This window comes from Echinops telfairi, unplaced genomic scaffold (assembly GCF_000313985.2).
Source record: "Echinops telfairi isolate 266 unplaced genomic scaffold, ASM31398v2 ScPeMD7_3509;HRSCAF=4178, whole genome shotgun sequence".
NCBI lineage: Eukaryota > Metazoa > Chordata > Mammalia > Afrosoricida > Tenrecidae > Echinops > Echinops telfairi.
Genome location: NW_022107407.1, coordinates 14,474,298 through 14,496,670, shown reverse-complemented (window position 1 = coordinate 14,496,670; position 22,373 = coordinate 14,474,298). Strand labels below are relative to the sequence as shown.

At 37.7% G+C, this 22,373-nt stretch overlaps 1 protein-coding gene across 1 annotated transcript in view; it reads left to right on the top strand.

The window, feature by feature from the left end:
• Nucleotides 1–22,373, top strand: part of SNTG2 (syntrophin gamma 2) — a 442,011-nt gene that overhangs the window by 25,238 nt on the left and 394,400 nt on the right. Inside the window, exons 2-3 of the mRNA XM_030886702.2 lie at nucleotides 3,513–3,569; nucleotides 3,676–3,733. Coding sequence (XP_030742562.1) covers nucleotides 3,513–3,569; nucleotides 3,676–3,733 — 115 coding nt within the window. The remainder of the gene's footprint in view (nucleotides 1–3,512; nucleotides 3,570–3,675; nucleotides 3,734–22,373) is intronic.

Here is a 22,373-nt window from a genome sequence, read left to right as displayed (position 1 = left end):
AGAGAATGAAGAAATACTGTTTAGATGAGTACACCTGTAAGTATTGGATATCTGGCCATGGTTTTTCACAGTGTGACTGAGCGTTATCTGTCAGTTCCAATCAAGTACTTGTGGTGGACTTTAAAAGAATATTAGCAAATAGTGTCCTGTTTTTATCAAATTGGACAATGTTTTTTTTATTGCATTAGGTTTTAGTATGGATAACTGTTAACAGAATTATGGAAAATTTAACTTTCTTTAAAATAAAATGTCCAGCTTTAGCTGGGCTGTATGATCGTAGTAAACTAAAGAGACACACACTCAGATACATAAGCACGACACATAGTGACTTTAATGGGGCTGTGATGTGAAAGTTAATTAAAACCTTCAACAGTTTTGTTTTCCGTATGTTTTTTGTATTTGAGAAAAACTGTAGTCTGTTATTGTTGTGTTGCTGTTTGGTGCTATGGAGGCAGTGCCAGCCCATGATGGCCTTATGCACAAGAGAAGAAAACACTGGCAGGTCCTGTGCCAGCCTCCCAATTGTCCTGGGCTTTACCCATTGTGCCACCATTATTTTAATATTAAAATAGCATTTAGAGCTTTAATGATTATATAATCTTCATTTGTTAAATCATGAGAGTATTGTTTGGTCAAAATGTTTCTCCCAACTTAGAAAAGTTAGTGAAATTGCTCAAATGAGATAATTTTTAAAGATAGACAACAATAACATTTCATAGGTGAGATTAATAGCCCCGTTTTAGTAAATTTTTCTGATCTCCAACGTCCTTGCCCATAATTACCTTACTTGCTTTCCTACCTAGGGAACATATTATTATTCCCATTTTACTGATGCAAGAACAGATCTATTTAAATAACTTGTTTTAATTGGCACCAAAATGACATTTTAGAACATTTTCAAAGTTCAAGATGGCAGCTTAAGATAATAATAGATAATGGGGTCTCTAAATCTTTTAGTATATATATCCTGTTTAAAACCTGTTTGGAATAGTCCGGTTTGTTTGGTAGGAGTTCATTTATTTAACAACAAGTAACATGCTTACTATTTATTTTAAATTATTTATTAATGAATGAAATGAAAACTGTAAAATATATGCCATGGCTATTTGGTAAATTATTGAGGCACACAAACTTGTGTTTTCTCAAAACATATTTTTCTGACTTGACGTAATATGTGAAGGCTTCAAAAGTTTTGAGAAGCTGGCATTAAACAATAATGGGATTTTTCATAAAGCCTTTGAAGGCATTTCTATTTGCTTATTCTCAGTAAGGTTGAAACGTTCATTTGATGGCTGAGATTGTGTAACGTCTGAGTAGAATAGGGACTCCGGACTGGTATTATATTTTAAGATAAGTTACTGGTGAGTTGCTCCTAACTTCTTCCTGGCCCCGCTGTGTCCAAGTAGAATTGTCCTCTACAGAGTTTTCAGTGCTTGCCTTTTTAAAAAAGTAGATTCACAGTCTCTTGTTCCAAATCGCTTCAGCTTGGATTCAAACCTCCAAGTTCTAATTAGCAGCTTCAAGTGTTTACCATGTGAACCACCCCACTGATCTAATCCACTGTTGCTTATAATGTTTTCTTAGAAGTATGTATCGTATTACTGAATCTCACAGAAACAATTGGTAGGTGGTTTTTGTCATTGGAATTGCTCATACTGTAAACTGGTAGGATCTTAGTTAATCGAATATGTCTTTGAATGCGTGAAGGCATAGGACCTTCCTTTCCTGTCAGTTCATGTTCATTATGAAACACTTACTTAGAAAATTAACTTTCTTAGTTGTAGGGGAGAAAATCATATGCTCCCCAAATAAAGGGATAGCCCCCCTCAGTTTCCAATGAAAACACCCTTGGGAATTATGTGCCATCACAACAGGATTTACAATAGAATAGGATTTACAATAGAATTTATTTCTGTCCTTTGGTTAATATACAAATGAAATGTTTTCTTGAAATTTCAATTAAATACTTAGACTGTGTTTTGAAAGGAAACTATATATTTCTCAGAAACAACTGTAACTTTTCCATTCATCAATCTCATTTGAATGCAATCTAGGATAAGGAAAAAGAAACCGTTTCTGAGAAGCTAAAGACACTGAAGTAAAGCTCTTTTCTTCTAAACACGGCGGCTTGTGTGTTGCTGTGGCACTAGTACCTCCGTTGCCAGCAGGGTCACCCACAATGGACAGCTTTCAGAGGAGCTTCTGGGCTAACAACAGACTGCACAGGGAAAGAACGGGCTGTCCGCTTCGGGAAAAGGAGCTGCTGTAAACTGTACGCATAGCCCGGAAACATACTGACTCATCGCAAGTCTGGGTGACTTTCGCAAGGCTTTAAATCTTGACAGGACCTGAACCAGAAAGAACAAAGACTCATCTTTCTCTCAAAGACTAACTGGTGGGTTTGAACTGCTGACCTTGAGGCTAACAGTCCATTGTTTATCCTGCAGCACCACCAGGGCTCATAGTTTAGACTACCAAAAAATAGAATTGTATTATTTAATATATAAAAGATTTGGAGATTCTGCATATTTCATTAGGTTATGAAAGACTTCCTGTCATTTAGATTTTCTCACCACTTTCACCTTTCAAGGCACCCTGCTGGTGCTGGGGAATAGGCACCGGACTGCTTATCCTCCGGACTGCTGATGGTTCAAATGCATCAGTGACGCTATGAAAGAAAGAGGTGGTCGTCGGGTCCTGTAAAGGCCTGCGTTTCAGAAACATATAAGGCAATTATACCTCAGAACAGACTTGATGACATTGGCTCCACCATAAAATTCAAGTACCTCTGAACATAAAGCAAACAGCCAAGCCCGTGGTCACAGAATGAGTTCCTACTCATAATGGATCTGCAAAACCGAGGAGAATGGTCACACAGTGTTTATAAGGCTGGCAGTCTCTGCCGATGCAGCCTTGGTCTCCCACAGGGCAGCCGGTGGGTTCCAACCACTGACCTTTGGGTTGGCAGCCCAGTATTTTAACCACTGCATTCCCGAGGATGTCGCTGGAACCTGTCATCAAAGTTGATAATTCATAATTAATATTGCTTACTTAAAAGTTGACTTAACATAAATGAACTACGCAGGAATGTATAGTCAATAGGGGGTTAGTTTGGTAAATGAGTGGAAAGGCAGATTTTTTTAAGCATCAAGTTTGCACTGTAATGGCTGTTTGCACTGACTTGAAGAACACAGGCATGTCCTTTCATTATTCTGAGCCTTCATTCCTTAAATATAAAATGGCAATCATTTGGCCAGTCTACCAGGCTCTTTTTATGACTTATATAACTTAAAATAGTTCCTATTTTTATCAGTATCTTTATTTCTACATATTCAAAAGAAGCTTGACTTGAACATTTATAATATTGTGATTTGATGTCGTTTTTGTAATAGTATTTACACAATGCTGTTTCAAAATATGTTATACACATTTGTTTAATTTTACATTAAGAGTTTAGATAACTCATTTTAGCTTCAACCTAAACTTAGTTTGTTTTCTGAACTTTTTTAAAGCACAGAACTGTTACACTTCGCAGACACCCTATTGGAGGCTTGGGACTGAGTATAAAGGTATGAGCATATTTTACCTTTTCCTGCTTTTTCTCTTGAATGAACATATTTTTTTTAAATAAAATAAGGATAACTGAAGTCTCCTTCTGTGGATTTTGTCTTTCAGGGAGGTGCTGAACACAAGGTCCCTGTCGTCATATCAAAAATATTTAAAGATCAAGCAGGTAAAAACAGCCAAAAGGCCTGCACGGCAAAAGCTTGTAAAACAATACATTATTGACAATGACGGAAATGGCCATTGTTGTGAGAGGCCATTAAGTAGGTTTGAACACATGGCCCTCTAAGTAGCCCGGTCCTGAGCTGTCCTTAAAGTTGTTGTGTTTGGGTCCATTGTTATGTCCAATATGTCAGTTCATTTCATTAAGGGATTTCCTTTTTTTGGTTGATTCTCTAGCATGTTATAATAATAAAAATTGAGGGCATGTTTATTTTTCTTTATTATATAAATTATCATTTCATTTTTGTTGTTATATCCTTTTTGAAAAAGTAGTTTTTTAAATCATTTTATTGGGAGCTCATGCAACTCTTATCACAATCCATACATCCATCCATTGTGTCAAGCACATTTGTACCTTCGTTGCCCTCATCATTCTCAAAACATTTGCTCTCCACTTACGCCCCTGGCATCAGCTCCTCATTCCCCCCTCCCTCCCTGCTAGTTCCTCCTCATGAACCCTTGATAATTTATAAATTATTATTATTTTGTCATGTCTTCTACTGTCTGACGTCTCCCTTTACCCACTTTTCTGTTGTCCATCCCCCAGGGAGGAGGTTCTATGCAGATCCTTGTAATTCCCTTTTCCTACCCCTCCTTCCCTCCACCCTTTGGTATCACCACTCTCACCAGTGGTCCTGAAGGGATCATCTGTCCTGGATTCCCTGTGTTTCCGGTTCCTATCTGTACCAATGTACATCCTCTGGTATAGCCATATTTGTAAGATAGAATTGGGATCATGATAGTGGGGGGAGGAAGCATTTAGAAACTAGTGGAAAGTTGTATGCTTCATTGTTGCTACACTTTACCCTGACTGGCTCGGCTCCTCCCAGCAACCCTTCTGTAAGGGATGTCCAGTTGCTTATAGATGGGTCTTGGGTCCCCAATCTGCACTCCCCCTCATTTACAATGATATTAATTTTTGTTCTTTGCTACCTGATCCCTTTGACACCTTGTGGTCACACAGGCTGGTGTGCTTCATCCATGTGGGCTTTGTTGCTTCTCAGCTGGATGGCTGCTTGTTTGCCTTCAAGCCTTTAAGACCCCAGGTGCTATATCTTTCCCTTTCATTAATACTGATCTCCCCGCACTTTAAGAGAAATACTAATTGATGTTGGACATATCAAGTTACCAACCACAGTATCTGGTGACACAGTAGCTTGAACACTGAATAGATATTTTTAACAATTGTGGGGAAGTAAATGCAGAGAGATTTCATTAGAACTTCGAAAAGTGCATTGCACATAAAATTATACCAACTTTATTTCGAGCAGAATTATAATATACCACTCCAAGAATGGACTGTAGAAGTATAGGTAGAAATATTGTCCTGAATATGGAAACCACAGGTGGTGGGTATGAACGTGCATTATCTTCTGCCAGGTAAAGAACATTGAAGTCAGGAAAATGAAAGTGAGAGCATTAAAAATTAATTGGGAGTTAATACATATATCATATTCCATAGTTCAGTAATGCCAAGCAGTTTTGCACATTTGTTACCAAAATCAGTTACCAAACATTCTTTTTTTGCCTGGACTCCTTGACATGTCTCTCTTATGCACCATCCCCCATTCTATCCCCCACCCCCCTGTAACCCTTATTCTTTGATATCCCTATAGGTTCATCAATCCTGGATTTCATACACTGAAAAACACAAAATTTCCAGCGGATGACTTCCAATTACATAACACTTGTGAGATAAACCCTAATATGAACAAAGAGAAACAAAAACACAAAACAAAAATACAGAAAATGTTGAAACCAGATCTAGCCCATCAGTGGGGATCAGCTGACAAGGTCTGAACCGTTCCAGTCCGGGTTATCCCCTTGATCTTCGGTACTCACCTCTCCAATTGTGGACAGAGACAGATCTATTTAGTGTAGACACCACTTTCTTCTCACCCATCAATTATGGATAGAGAGAGATCATTAGAGGCTTACTTCCTATGTAGTACCTATAAATGTATCTTAGGCGCCTAGTGTCATCCATCACCTTCTGCAAACCAGATTCTCAAAACTTAGGCTCTGAAACTAATGGAAGGCTTGAATGGGCACAGAGAATTTGAAGGGGGCACTGTTGGAGTGCTCCCTTTGATTAATAAACTCATATACAAGAATACGATAAATAATAATGAGGGTTTTTGTGGTATTCTTTCTTTGACTCTAGGATTCTGAAGGATTCCCACTCTCCATGGGAATATGTAGGATTGAGTGAAATGAAGAATGATGAACCTTTATTGTTTTCTAAAGTCTGTCTAGCCCATTTCTTTTGATTTTACTCAAATCAAAACCCTGATATTTTTGCCATGTGCTTTTACTTTACTATATCCAAATAGATCCCATTCGTACCACAATCAATGGGATTGTTAGGGAAAATCTAGCAAAATTTCAACTTCAAAAAATCTTCATCATTTTTCATTGGAAGATATAATTAAATTAACAATAGAGAATTATAAAATTTGAGGTTCATAGAATCAGTCAGCTCCTATGGCAATACCATTTTTTGTAGGAATTATTTAAATAAAATTTGTCTTTTCTCACAGCAAATGCAATACATTCTTTGGAAAATTCAATGCATTCTTTGGAAAAATTCTTTGAAAAATAAAACAAACTTATTTGTACTGACTGTGTTAAGACACATTTTGCCCCAAAGACACTTAGGAGTCAGTTAAACAATACATATTTTCTTTTTCTTCTTTTATTAAATATTTTTATTGGGGGCTCTTACATCTCTTATTACAATCCATCCATCCATCCATCCATCCATCCATCCATCCATCCATCCATCCATCCATCCATCATATGTTGCCATCATCATTTTCAACCATTTTTGTTCTACCTGAGCCCTTGATATCAGCTCCTCTGTTTCCCCATCCCTTCCCTGCCCTTCCTCTCTCATGAATCTTTGGTGAGTTATAGATTATATTTTTCATATCTTACATTGTCTCTGTTACCCTTCACCCACTTTTCTGTTGTTCGTCCCCTTGGGAGGGGGTTATACCTATATTGATCCTTGTGATCAATTTCCCCTTTCTCCCCAAACTTCCCCTTATCCTCCTGGTATGTCTAGTCTCATCATTGGCCCTGAGGGGTTTATCTATATTGAATTCCTTGTGTTGCGGGCTCTTATCTGTAACAGTGTGCATTCTCTGGTCTAATCGATTTGTAAGGTAGAATTGAGGTTATGATAGTGTGCGTGTGGGGGAGCATTAAAGAACTAGAGGAAAGTTGTGTGTTTCATTGGTGCTATACTGCACCGTGACTGGCTCATCTCTTCCTTGTGACCCTTCTGTAAGGGGACGTCCAATTGTCTACAGATGGGCTTTGGGTCTCCACTCCACACACACCCCCATTCACATTGGTATGATTTTGTTCTGGGTGTTAGATGCCTGATACCTGATTCAGTCGACACCTCATGATCACACAGGCTGGTGTGTTTCTTCCATGTGGACTTTGTTACTTCTCAACAAAGTTTATCTTGTTGAGATATCTTCAGGCCTTTAAGACCCCAAACACTATAACTTTTAATCACAGGGCACCATCTGCTTTCTTACCACATTTGCTTATGCACCCATTTTGTCTTCAGCAATCGTGTCGGGAAGGTGAGCATCACAGAATGCCGGATTATTAGACTAAAGTGTTCCTGTGTTAATGGAGTTCTTGAGTCGAGGCCCAACGTCCATCTGCTACCTTAATTCTTAACATGTAGATATAAGTACATAGATCGGTTCTCCTCTCGTTTTAAGTAAATATATTGACATACGTACATGCCTGTATTTAGACCTCTATAAATGTTCTTTGCTTCCTGGTTCTTTCTTCTATTTTCTTCTTGTCCCACCCACATGTTCGACCTTCATTGTTGCAGCCACAGTGTCAGTGAGGCAGGGTTTTATTTCAGATCGTCAACTTTGTATTCTACATTTTAAACTACTAATCACCCCCCGAATCGTTTACCTATCACCTGCCCCTTGTTTCATTTACCTCTTGTGAACTACTGTGTTCCAGTTCACCCAAGTCACAACACTTCCCAAACTCTAGCTTATTGCTTTATCTCCCCTCCATCACCCTCTCCCCCTGTTGGTATAAAAGTCTTTATTGTATAGTTTTATTTTTTATTAACCTCTATTGAAGTGGTCTCATATAATGTTTGTTCTTTTGTGTCTTACGGTAACATAAAATAATTTCAGTTTTACAATAAATAGAATTTTAGTTATAAAGATCAATAGCAGAAAATTTGAAAGATCCAGGTGGGCTCTGAATAAAATGATCAGGTTTTTTTTTTTTTGAAGTGCTCAAAGCATTTTGGAATAAAAATTAAGTTTATATTTTGTTTAAGTCTTTCTGTTGTATATATCAAGTGTTATTATTTTAAAATTGACAGAAAATGAGGAAATTAAGTGATCCAGTGATTTAAAGTCAACTTGTACAAGGGAGAAATAAATCATTATTGAATTAGGTATCTGTAATTACTTCTACTCCACTTTATGTCATCTGGTTGACTGATTAATAATTGAAAGGGGAAAAAAATTCCATTGCTGTGGAGTTGATTCTGGTTTGTAGTAACCCTTTGGGACAGAGTAGAATTGCCCCCCCACCCCACCCCAGGCTCCCCAGAGTGACTCATAGTTTCTAATCACTGACCTTTGAGGTTCTGCTGAGCACTTCAACCTCTGTGCCACAAAAACTTATTTTAATTGAAAAGCAGATCAATATAAAATTATGTTGATATAATCATTGTGATAATCTCAGTTCTTATTTCGTAATATTTTAAAATTTGATTTGTGCATGTGCATATAAGCCTTCGGAAGGAATAAAAATATGGGAGTAAACAATCAGTAGGTAAAATGTTATCTGAATTCAGAAAGAAAATTATTTCATAGAATGATAAATGGGTCAAAAAGTCAAATATAACACTGAAAATGAGGTTGTACTTTTAAGAAAGGAGTGCCAAATCACTTTCAGTGGTCTCTTTTTTTTAAATGAATAAAAATCTTTACTTTTTTCTTAAAGTAAAATTAATAATGTTGTATACAGTTTGTTTTGATCCACCAAGTCACATACCATTTCCTAATCAATAAACACAAGTGAATAGCATTATGATATTTTTAATTTCAATCAGGATCCCTCTGATGTCAGCAGTGTTATCTCTTTTGGCAAGTCCTATTCAGAATTTGGTTTGCATTTCCATGTTTTTGTGCTACTGTTTTTCAATTATTACTGTTCCCAAATGTCCACATTCTTGGTGATCACTGTTCTTTGGAATGGACAACAGACTGGTTCCTTCTGATAGGTTGGCCAGGTAGCTGTCTTAACTTAGACCCATGAGTGCTTCCAGTTCTCCCTTCTTTTGTGGAAACATTTCAGTTGGTATCCCATAATTCCTGAAATACCGATTTTTTTGCAATGTGGTTTGTGCTTGTTGCTTCAACACCATCAGTCTTTGGTCAGATGCTCCCTTTGAAATGGCTGAATGCCATCCAAAACTTTTTGGTACTATAACTGTATTCCTTCTTTCTTCTTTTCACTCTTCCTGCATCATTCACTATTATACCAAGAGTCCTTTATTATTACAACTTGAGGCTTGAGCTTTTTCTTCACTTCTTTAACATTTAGAAATGATAAGTGGAGGAGTTATTTAAAAATTTCTAAATCCAGATCGTGCTACGTTATTCGTAACACTTTCCTTTGTCTTCCCAAATGTCCGTTGGAATGTTCTGTTCAGCTCTTTTACTTCATCGTTTATTCCAGTCTCTTTAACGTCTCAGCCTTCCTGAGCTCATCTCACACTTCCTTCTGACATCCACTTGGATCTTCTCTGTCTTTCTTAGGTCTGAATTCCATTTTGGTTTATTTGTGCTTGAAGATAATTCAAAAATAGTTGCAGGAGTATATTGCAAAGGAACGTTCAGAAATCCAGGCTGAATTCAGAAGAGAACATCGAAAGGGTATGATACCCCTGTTGATGTCAAATTATCTTGGACAAAGCAAAGAATTTACAGCAAGCTTTATACCTATATACTCATGTATAAGCTGAGTTTTTCAGCACATTTTTCATGCAGTATTTTGGTAAAATTAGGTGCTTCAGCTGATATTTGGTCGGTTTATACTTGAGTATATATGGTACTCCTGTTTTATTGATCATGCAATAATATAAGACAGTATGAGTGCACAGGAATCCATCCATGTAGTAGTGCTGTAGAATGTGTTTCAATACACATTACTTTCACATTGTTGTACTTAGATATTATATTCTAAACGGAAAAATTTTCCTAAAATATTTCAATGAAATGTGAGCTTGTAGATATCTGAGACTTGGCTGACTTATTTGATATCATCAGTGTCTGCCACAAGATAAAGTGTTTGTCCAGACAAGGTGAGTTTTATGGTTTCCATAAACCTGTAGTATAAAAGTGATATACTAGTATGGCTATCAAGGTAAGGCATGAAGAGAGAGCTTGGAAACTTGAGGTCTTTGTGCCTCATGATTCAGACCAAGATGTGTCAGTTGAATGTAAAAGCAGCAAGTATACACCAATTACCAAATTAATCCCAGAGTAACCAGCTGAGTTAGGAAAATGGACAGGAAAATATAGAATTTCGGATACATGGTTTGTGGAATTGGAAATACCTGTAATTATCAAGAGAGACAATTGTTTTTGGGCATGAAATAAAATATTCTCCATGTAGACAGTGATTTAATCCATCTCCAGAAGAAAGGCTTAGAAATATTTTGAACTATTCTTTAAACTCATGGTGAAAGAAGGAATAAATGGATTTATATTCTCTTCCGATGTAATAATTTACAATCACTTCTATCCTAAATATGATGCTGGGAAGATTACAAGGTTTATTGGTTTCCATCCTAAGAGATTTTGAGCTAAAAAGTAGAAGATATTTTTTTTAAATGTGTACAAAAGTGTGTATTTACATTACACATAATAAGGATCCGAGTGGCTAACTGGTTAGCAGCACTTGGCTGCTAACCAAAAGTTTGGCATTCTAACTCACCCAGTAGCTTTGTAGGAACAGACCTAGCAATCTACTCCTGGAAAGAGTCTGGCCAAGAACATTCTTAGACTCTTAGATTGATTTGCTTTAAAGGAAAATCTTTGTTTGAAAAAGAAAAGAAAAAGAAAACATTTTAATAATTATTTCATATACTTTTAGGTAATGCTTTATTTACTTTTAGGAAATGAAAAAAAAGCTATTTCCATGGACTCCCATGAACTATTTGTAGCCTAAGCTGAATAACTAAGTCCAAACAATTTGCTAGGTAATTTGATATGACACCTTAACCAGGCTTTGACACATTTCAATAAATGCATATTTTTTTCTGCAAAAAATGGTGAAGTATCCTGAGGGAAAATATGCTATCATTGACTACTGAATCACTCATTAACATCCAACTCAATAGCATTTACTAAATATTTTATAACTTAATTTTTCGGCTGTACAAATGTAAAAAAATTGTCCTTTCCTAAGTTAATGAACTGACATATAACATAGTGTTTTATCTTCCTAGCCTAAATGTCAGGTCAGCCGAATGACTTCCAAAATTAAAATAAGCTAATGTAAAGAAGAACTTAGTTCTATTGTGTTTGTTTGTTTCCCTCATCATTCTCAAAACATTTGCTTTCTACTTGAGCCCTTGATATCAGCTCCCCATTTCCCCTCCCTCTCTGCTCCCCCCTCCCCCATGAACCTTTGATAATTTAGAAATTAGTGCTATTTTGTCATATCTTACATTGTCCAACGTCTCCCTTTACCCACTTCTCCATTATCTGTCCCCCAGGGAGGAGGTTATATGTAGATCCATGTAGTCTGGTGCCCCTTTCTTCCTCACCTTCCCTCCAGCCTCCTGGTATCGCCACTCTCACCACTGTTCCTGAGGGATTCATCTGTCCTGGATTTCCTGTGTTTCCAGTTCCTACCTATACCAGTGTACATCCTCTGGTTTAGCCTGATTTGTAAAGTAGAATTGGGATCATGATAATGGCGGGGAGGAAGCATTCAAGAACTAGAGGAAAATTGTATGTTTCATTGTTGCTATCCTGCACCCTGACTGGCTCTTCTCCCCGCAGCCCTTCTGCACGGGAATGTCCAATTTCCCACAGATGGGACTTGGGTCCCAAATCTGCACTCCCCCTCATTCACATTGTTCTTTGATGCCTGATACCTGATCCCTTTGACACCTTGTGATCTCACAGGCTGGTGTGCTTCTTCCATGTGGGCTTTGTTGTTTCTCAGCTAGTTGGCTTCCTGTTTATCTTCAGGCCTTTAAAACCTCAGATGCTATATCTTTTGATAGCTGGGCACCATCAGCTTTCTTCACCACGTTTGCTTGTGCACCCATTGTCTTCAGAAGGATGCCAGGAAGGTGAGCATCTCAGATTGCTGAATTGTTAGAACAAAGTGTTCTTGTGTTGAGGGAGTACTTGAGTAGGGGCCAACTGTCAATCTGTTTCCTTAATACTAAACCTATAAATATATGTACATAGATCTATTTTCCCCTCGTCATATATAAATATATTTACATCTGTATATGCCTGAATTTAGATCTCTATAACTGCCCTTGGCCTCCTAGTTCTTTCCTCTATTTCTTTGTACTTTCTTCTTGTCCCGCTATCATGTGGAGCCTTCATTTGGGTTTCAGGAATTCCTCTTGGTTACACTGCCCTTGATCCAGCCCTGCCAGACCTCCTACTCCTGCCTTGCCACTGATTTTGGATTACTTGTTCCCTTGTCCCTGGGTTTGTTAACAACCACTTCCTTTCCCCAGCCTCCCCCCTCCTCCCATGTCCCCTCTGGACTGTCATCCTGTTGTTCTCTCTTCTGGCTTGTTTATCCCGCCTATCCCTTCCAGGTCAGAATGATTCTTAGTAGTGAGTTTAGCGAGATTTTGTCTCACTACTTTAACATAGTATTCGGAGAGAGCAGTCCCTGGAAAAGGACATCATGCTTGCCAAATCAGAAGAACACTGTCAAGGCGATGGATTCACCCAATTACTGAAGCACAGCAAATTTTTGAGGATGGGGCAGAACTTAGAAATGTTTGATTCTGTTGTGCATAGCCTCACTATGAATCAGAAGCAACTTTATAGCACATAGGCATAACAACACTGGATAAGAAATTAAAGGAGTTATTCCTGGTACATTAAAACATTTTAACAGTGCAATATACTTATAAAATAGTAATGTTTTTATCTAGATTGCAGTGTAGTTCCTATTTTTATTATGAGCCATGTGCGTATCGAAATTTTAATATTGTAGTCATCATACAGTGCATACCATTAGAACCATAGCTGTATGGGTTGATGAACATTGCCTAAACATATGTCATATACTTCAGGAACCTATATTAGACGTATATTATTATAATATAATGGACTTCCATCATGATGATTTCCACTCAGCAACCTTATAAGACAGAGTAGAACTGCCCCTTTTGGATTCCAGGTTTATAAATCTTTATCGGAGTAGAATTCCTCATCTTTCTCCTGCATAATTGCTGATGGGTTCAAAATGCCAACCTTGTGACTATCAGCTGAAAGTTCAACCTACTGCATTGCCAGGACTCCTTTAGGACGTTGTAGATTTACTTACATACATGTACATATGTATGTGTTATGTTCATGTGAATGTCTGAATGTATATATTTGAGAGAATATTGTTTGTGTTTGTGTACATGTGTGTTTGTCCATATTCTTCTAACCTGTGATGTGAGATATATACATGCATATCTCATATATATGAAACATATATACCCTTCCCCCCAAGGGACTGGCCTTGTGGTTAGCTAGGTGGTTCTCAACCTTCCCAATGCTACGACCCTTTCATACAGTTCCTCATGTGGTGGTGACCCCTCAACCATAAAAATTATTTTCATTGCTACTTCATAACTGTAATTTTGCTACTGTTATGAATTGGGTGACCTCTGTAAAAGGGTCGTTCGATTCCCAAAGTGGTTGCGACCCACCAGGTTGAGAACCACTGGTAGCTGCTAAAAGCATAATCCACATATATATGTATTAATGCCTATATATATACATATAGATAGATATGGATTATGCTTTCAGATGCTCTCTCTCTAAATATACATATAGGCTTTAAATTTTTGAATTTTTATGTTCCAATGAAACATTTTTCTAAGTTAAAAGTTAAAAGCATGTAACCATAAAATGGACGATTAAACTTCATAACTAACAGTAGATTTAAGACTCCAAAGTAATGGTTTTGAGTAAATTTGCCTTTTCAAATAAATACTCATGGTAGACTGTGCTGAGCTGCATTTTAGAAGTATAAATTTCATGGAATAAGAGAATTCAGACTGAAATATGGAAAGGCTACATATTGGAGGGATTTTTGAGACTTTTGAAGAATAATTCCAAGGAAGTCATTTACTGTATTTTGACTTCACTCTCCTCACCGTAAAAGAGTTTTGGATTAGATTATCACCACATTTCCTCTCAGCCCTGGAAGTCTGTGCTTCTCTCTACATAATTGCCTCAAACATTTCTCATGAGTCCCCAGACATCAGACAAGCTCTCACAGACAGTACAGATCTTACCCAGTATGTGATGCTTGAAAACGAGCAGATTCTAGTATTTAATAGCCCCTTTTCCTTCTCTTTTATGAAAACGTATTCTCCTTAGAAACTTCTGAACCACATTGATCTGTGACTAATAATCTTTTACTTGTTTGGGCCATGCCATGCTGGTGACTGTCTACTTGGTTATTGTCTACTGTGTTTCTATTATAATTCAAGGAATGAACAAAATTTGTGACTGTCATTGACCCATTATAGCTTTGACTGACTAACTAGGCAGGAAAATGTAAAATATAACCGTTACTTCTATCATCAAGTGAGTGTGTTCATTTAAATGAATCAAGTTATTTCTAATATTTACAAACAGTTTGCAGAATAAGAGTAGTCCCAGCTAAATAGTTTCAAAGAGAGATATTACTGCTCAAAATGCAATCACTTTCTTCTTCAATCACATAAAAGAGTACTTGAAATGGAGTGGCTTTCACATTACATTATGATAAAATAGCTTTGCTGTATTTTTACTGTACCGTGTTGTGGGTTTAGAACTCAGGCAGCCCTTTGTAGTAGCTCAAATTTGGCAGCTTAGGTATTTAAATTCTTAGATGTTTTGTCCTTTACACATTAATTTACTGCTCGTATGAAGTATGTAAGTGCACCTGTCAGACTCCATCTGTGCAGAAAAGGAATGTGCATGTACCAGCATGCACCCCTCAGTAGGATGCCAATCATTGATGATTCCACTTAAAAAAAGAAAAGAAAAGAAAATTTAAGAGCTGCTGTAGACAACATTTAATGCCATTAGATAAAGTATAGATTTTATTTGAATTACTGAATATTGTGGTTCCAGTGTAGTCTTATTATTGAGAATGCATGTTTTTGTTCTGTTCATGTTCTTAGAGGAGTACTGGCAGCATAGTGGTTATGAGTTGCGCTGCAATCCATAAAGTCCGAAGTTCAAACTACCAATAGATACTCACAAGAAAGACAGGGCCTTCTACTCCCTAAGGAGTTATAGCCCCAGAAACTCACAGGGACAATTTCACCCTGTCTGATTGGGTCTGCATGAGTTAGCATTGATTCAATGTCCGCGAATGGAGTGTGTCACGTAGTTTAAGCATCATTCTCTTTTGTGTCTCTGCATTCTTGACTAGAAACCACCGGTGACCATCTGCTGCTTAAAAGTAAAATGTAAATAATCTCACTGCTATTGGTAACTATAAACTTGGAAACTCTCGGTAGCATTTCTACTCAATGCAATGGTGCCACCTTGAGTCAGAATCAACTTGATGGCAGTGAGATGGGCATGCATATGCAGCTTTGCCTATCTTTGGCCAATCTGGAGGAGCTCTTGTGGTGCACTTATTATGTATTGGACTGCTAACAGCAAGGTCAGTAGTTCAAAACCACCAGGTCTTCTGTGGGAGAAAGATGAAGCTTTCTGCCCCCATACAGAGTTACCTTCTCAGAAATCAACAGGGCTAATATGTCTTATAGAACCATTGTGAAATGGTATCAGCTAGATAGCAGTGAGGGTGTTTTGTTTTGTTTTGTTGTGGGTAGGGTGAGATGATTCTATCATTGGAGGAATAGAGGATTGAGAGATAGATAGATACATAGATACATACTTACATACAAACATAGGAGGGTTATGCAATACATTTGTGGAAATTTTTCATTATAATTTAATTCAATTTTCCGCATTTTTTAAGACCATATTTGTGTGTGTGTGTGTGTATGTGTGGTTGGTATGGCATACTTTGAGTTATGTACATAGGCTTTTAAATTACATTTTGTGGTTTTAGAAAGCATGAACAGTGTTGTGTTAGGCTGTATAGAAGCGAAACCAGTGACACTTGGGTTGTGTATAGAAAGAAGTTTGTATCAAGAACTGGCTTTCTCCCTTGTAGGAGTACATACGACCAGTCTTGTTCAAGTCTGTAGGTAGGGATACACTGGAAGCTTCTCCTGACTCTGTACTTGTTCAAGTCTGTAGGTAGGGATACACTGGAGGCTTCTCCTGACTCTGTACTGGAAGGAGCTGACAAAGAGGAAGGAGGACGTGCCAGAGGCTGCCGTGTGCAGAACTAAATGAATGCGACTTCAGTTGAGTGAATCCAATGTTGGCAGTCCGCTGATGACTCCTGTGATCTGCAGGTGATAAAACAAGAGATAGAAGAATCAAATGTAGGATACAGATCCAGCAGAAGGTGAAGGCACTAGAGAGCTAGGTTCTACTAAGGACCTCTCTTATACAAAAGGCCACACCTCCCAGGATTTGTCTTCAGGCTTCAACCTGATAGATAGTTGGGTTCCACCCCTACTTCCACCTAGATACACTGAGTTGACATAGAATCGAACCATTAAAGACCACCCCATGTCAACTTTAGGATTGTACACAGACATAATCTTCAGATCAAGACAATAGTGAAACCATGCTTGCGCAAAGCATGATACCACTAATGTGTACTACGGAAGTGCACCAACCCCCTTTTAATGATAATTTTAGAAGTGAACAGAGCAAGAGTATTTTATGCGTACAAACACATAAGAGTTACTCAAAATATCACATTCCTAATTTCTGTAGCTGATCAGGGGACTGTGGCTGGAATCCGCACCATCTTCTTCTACTACCTATTCCATAGTTCATTTTGTCCTCAGCAATTACCTCCATTATACAATTTTCTTTATTAAAAACAAAAACAAAAAGGGTAGAAGCAGTTTGTTATATGTGCTTATCAAGTTCCTGCTTTATGAAGGAAATACTTCTTTATTATTGGGTGAACTTTATAGTGAACTTTACATGGCAAAATATCAGTAACCTAAACAAAATATATAAAATTCCTAAATTTTGAATGAGGAAAGCCTGTAATGCAAAAATACTTGAATGTTAGAAATCATCATCTGAATAGTAATTTCTTATACCAGTATAATACTTTTGTAATATGCAAAGAACTTTTATTTGCATTACATCTTCACCAAAATGTGTGAAATAGAAAGGCAAGGTTACCTATATTTTCTATGAGGAAGATAAAATGAGAGATACTGTTTTTCCTACTTTTATGCTGCAAACAAAATAGTTAGAAAAACTGGTCTTTTCTCAAAACATAATTCCAATTTCTGTATATTAATAAAATTCACTCACATGTTCACTTTTTTTATTAGCATGCTACCTAAGGGGGAAAAATGGATAGTTATCAGACCCTACGACTAGATTGATGTCTTCTTTTAGAAAATAGACTACAAAATACCTGAAAATCAAAACAAATATCAGAATTGATGAAAATTGTGTCACATCAAGCAGAAATCAACCTTGAGGAAAAGGAAGAAAGGAGCCACATCGGTAGGCTCTGTGTTCCAGTCTCTGCACTGCAGCAGTAAGTGATGAGAGATTGGCTGAATTGATTAGCTTTATATATTTATAAAAACTGAAATACAAATTCTTCTGATACCTACCTCAGAGGAGTGTTTTGAGAAAAACATCAGATGTGCAAAAATGCATTGTTTTCTGTAAGCGATATGTCCGTTTGTGCCTATATAATAGTAAGATAGTATACTATATATCATGTTACTGCACCTTAAACATTTTCAGTGCTTTGGAGTTTTATGTGATATGTAATTCATTGCCCCATTCGATGGGAAAGAATCTAATGAATACCACCCACTAGCCGTTGTTGAATCATTCCAATTTATGGTGTCCCTCTAAGACAGAAGAGAAGTGTTTCTTGGGGTTTCTGAGACGTTCCATCTCTGTGAGAGCAGAGTCTCATCTTTTGTTTGCAGTACAGCTAATGAGTTTGCGCTGCTGATCTTTTGGTTCCCAGTCCAGCACCTGCCCCGCTGAGCCACCAGCATTCCTGAGCTGGAGCAGAGAGAGGTTAGTGAGCAATCTGTCCATACTTACACACTCATAATTGGTAGAAAATATCCAGAGCCCAGCCCCTTAGTCCGTGCTTCTTCTATTCTTATAGCAAATTTCTATAACTGCAGACTCTGAATAAATATGCTAAAATAGAGTCAGCACTCTTAAGTTCTCGGTTTTTCTAAAGCTGTCCATCACTCTTAGGCATGCAGCTAAAACACTATTGATAAGTAGTTAAGTTAAATATACTAACACTTTAAAAACACTTCTTTAGCAAATATAGTGACTTCTGGTTATTTTTAAAGAAAAAACAGTGAACTGAAAGCTATTGAACTAAATTTTACAAGTGAGAAGTGATAACATAATAAATGGACCATTAGAGAGTTTTGTTAGTTTCCCCCCAAATGACCACCCAGAGTAGTGACATATCATGATCATGTATCAATGTTTGCATTAATCAACAGCATCTTATGCTCAAAATCAAATAGGTAAGAATTTAATAAAGCATTACTGAGTAAGGAACAAGGATATTTAAGAACAAATTTGAGATGCAGTCAATTGACATGACCCTTCTAGCCATAATTCCTGTGTACAATTATAATCATACACAATTATATAAGTATAATGATAATTCTGGCCTCTGTGCATGTGGCTATAATCCTATTTGGGAGGGTGTTCTCTGCTTTGCTGATGGACAAGAGAAAATTGGGATGAAGTCTGGATCTCAGTAGAGGGTGTCGTACCCTGTGTTCCCTAGGGGGTATGGTCACAAACGGACACAGAAAACACCACCATTGCACAGTTCTCTCTCTAGAGCTGTATCAACAATCCCAGCACCAACAGAAGAAGAACACAGTTGAGATGTCTGAAGTGTCGGAGGCAAAGACCAGAGACACCTGAGACTGTGGTCCAGCGTCAAGGAGCCCCGCTGAGACCAGAGGCTGAGGCAAGGAAACCATGGGACAGGACAGAAGGTGTGGGCAGGTGAGGCAGTGACAGGCAGGATTCCGGGTCCTCAGAAGCAATGAACAAGGCTGCAAGACTGAGGAGTGGAAGAGGCGTGGCTGCTGTCTGAGGGCTGGTGTTGCTGGGGACTAGGGACTGTGTCCTTGCTCTCATTGATCCTGATTGTGGTAACCTACTCACTTCCCAAATAAACCCCGTTGCTCGGAGTTTTCTCTGTGAAGTTGGAGAGGGTGGGGCAATGCTCAGGATAGAAGTGCAGCGCTGTGCCTGGGTCAGCAGGGGAGGACGTCAGATGGAGGATGGAAGGACATGTGAGGAGGCATGCTTGCCCTCTACCGCATGGCAAGAGGGAAGCCACAGGAGACCAGCTATTTCTCTCCCCCATTATTTCTGGAAAATTTAACTTGCAGCTGTGACAGCAGGGATGGGAAAGGAAAAGTGGAGCACCCAAAATTAGGCTTATTCTTTGTGAAAAGATGAGTAAATCTACATTGTGTATATCAAAAACAAACAAACAAAAACAAAGTAAAGACCATCAAGTCAATTCGGACTGACAGCGACCCTTTAGGACAGGGTAGAGCTAGCCTATGTGTTTCAGAGGCTCTAACAACGCTTTGTGAGAGTGGAAAGCCTTACGGGTGATTTTGAACTGCGGACCTTCTGGTTAGCAGCCCAAGGCAAACTCACTGAGACATCAAGGTCCACATGCGAGAGTCTCAACTTGGTGCAGAAATAATCATTTGCAGAAGCAGCTCTCCTATGTGCTTGTGCAGAAGTCTCTTAACCAGAAGGAACAGGTGCTTGATCCTGTTGGGGATGGCATGTCTTCAAAAAATTGAGTACTGACTAAAGTAAAAAGTTATCATGATGCCAATTCTACCTTACAAACCTGGCTAGATCAGAGGATGTACACTGGTACAGATAGGAACTGGAAACACAGGGAATCCAAGACGGATGATCCCTTCAGGACCAGTGGTGACAGTGGTGATACTGGGAGGGTGGAGGGAGGGTGGGGTGGAAAGGGGGAACCAATTACAAGGATCTGCATATAACCTCTTCCCTGGGGCATGGACAACAGAAAAGTGGGTGAAGGGAGATGTCGGACAGTGCAAGACATGATAAAATAACAATTTATAAATTATAAGGGTTCATAAGTGGGGAAGGAGGGGAAAATGAGGAGCTGATGCCAGGGGCTTAAATGGAGAGCAAACGTTTTGAGAATGATGAGGGCAATGAATGTACAAATGTGCTTTACACAATTGATGTATGTATGGATTGTGATAAGAGTTGTATGAGCCCCTAATAAAATGATTTAAAAAAAAGAAATATCCATAGAACTTTTTAAAAAAAAGTTATTCTCTAAAGAAAGTGAATTTGTAAGTATATGCATAGCTGCATTTAATGGAATAATAACAACAACCACAAACAGGAAAATAGACAAATGAGTTTTGTGTGGTTATTATGTGAAATCCTCAATTGCCTACTCTATTTGCTCCTTAAATTTTAATTTTTTTATATGGTGTCTTACCATCATTATAGAATAGTTCACCTTATTTTTTTGAATCTTCATAAGGAACTCTGGTAGTATAGTGGTTATGAGTTGGCCTCTAACTCACGGTCAGTAGTTCTAAAGCACCGCCCACTCCACAGGAGAAAAGGGAGCTCTCAACTCTTGTAAAGAACCGCAGTCTCAGACCCCACAGGGCAGCTCTCCCTGCCTACAGCATCACTATGAGTAGGCGTTGACTCGATGGCAATGAGTTTCCTTCATTTTCTAGCTTCAGAATATTTTATTTTGTCAATGTGCATAGCTAAGATTCTCCTTTTAGAAAGATGTATACCCCTTCTTCAGTTAACTATTAATTTAAATAACTATACTTTAGTGTTGAACTCTTCACTGCTTCTTCCCTTTCTGCATGATGTTATCAAATATATAATAAGTGCAAGTAGAACAGACTGTCAACCCCAGAAGGCAATGATTGAATATTCCAAAATACCTTTCATAGAACTTGAATATTTCATAGCTCTATCTCATTGGTGATCTTTTCACTTGAAATCAGTCATGTTGCTATTGAGCTCAATAGCAATGTCTGCTATATTGTACTCTCTTCCTTTATATTCTGTGAAAAAATTACTTTGAAATTTAAAATTTGATACAAGTGTTAAGGTCAAAGTGCTCACACTAATAAATGACTAACTTAGTAACTGTTGACTAACTTACTAGTGTTTTTTTCCTCTGAAGATTTATGTAGATCTAAAGGATCTCTTCTATTTTATGTAGTTTAACATAAGACGTGGCTAAATCTGTGTAGGGAGAGGCTATGAGAAGTTGCTTAGGACCTCAAGATAAGAGCGAATGTACTCAATATTTGCAAATTTTAAAGGCAAACTTTACCTATTCTGTTTTCTATACCAAAACAATAACACTTTTTGTCATGTAGATTGCCATAAAAATGAAAGGTGCCCTCTTTCCCTATCCCTAAATCTACTTAGAAGTATGGCAAATTGAATGAAGAATACTTCAAAATCATGTCTTCTTTATTGCTAAAGGATCAATGAAAGGTGTACTTAGTATGTTTTCAAAATGAACGGACCTTGAAAGGATAATAAACATTACAGAGTCGAATGAGAAAGGTTGGAACCTCAAACAAGAAGTGATAGATAGATCAGAAACTCTGAAATTCACATTATCAATTGCAGATTTAATTTAAATTCTATGCAGAAGAGCCTTCATCTTAAGGAGCCAATTTTTAAGAGCACAACTGAAGTTGAAATACGAATTGGCAGAGTATCGGTGTGCTCTTATTTCTGAAGGATAAACTTGGTGAACGATCAGAAAGACAGGCTCTGGTAGCAATTAATCTGACATTTATCTCTAAGAATTTGTTAGAATACTTTAAACAAATTTATATTGTTCTTAAAGATGTTTCCTTGGGTCCTAAGTTCTACTAATCTCCTTGAATATGGCATTATTCAACGCTGGATATGCTCCAGGACGATGAAAAAATAGTTTTATCTTATAATTCTCAGGATATTTGACAACATTTGAAATTCCAAAAATTAGTTCAATTATATAGATGTCTAGATTACCAATTATAAATCATTTCCAAGGCATTTTATAACAAAGGGAAGATAATGTGCGGTGGCATTTGTATGTGTTCACATTTAATCCTTAAACTCCTTTGGGGAAGATTCAAGAGACAAAGAGCAACTCCTTTG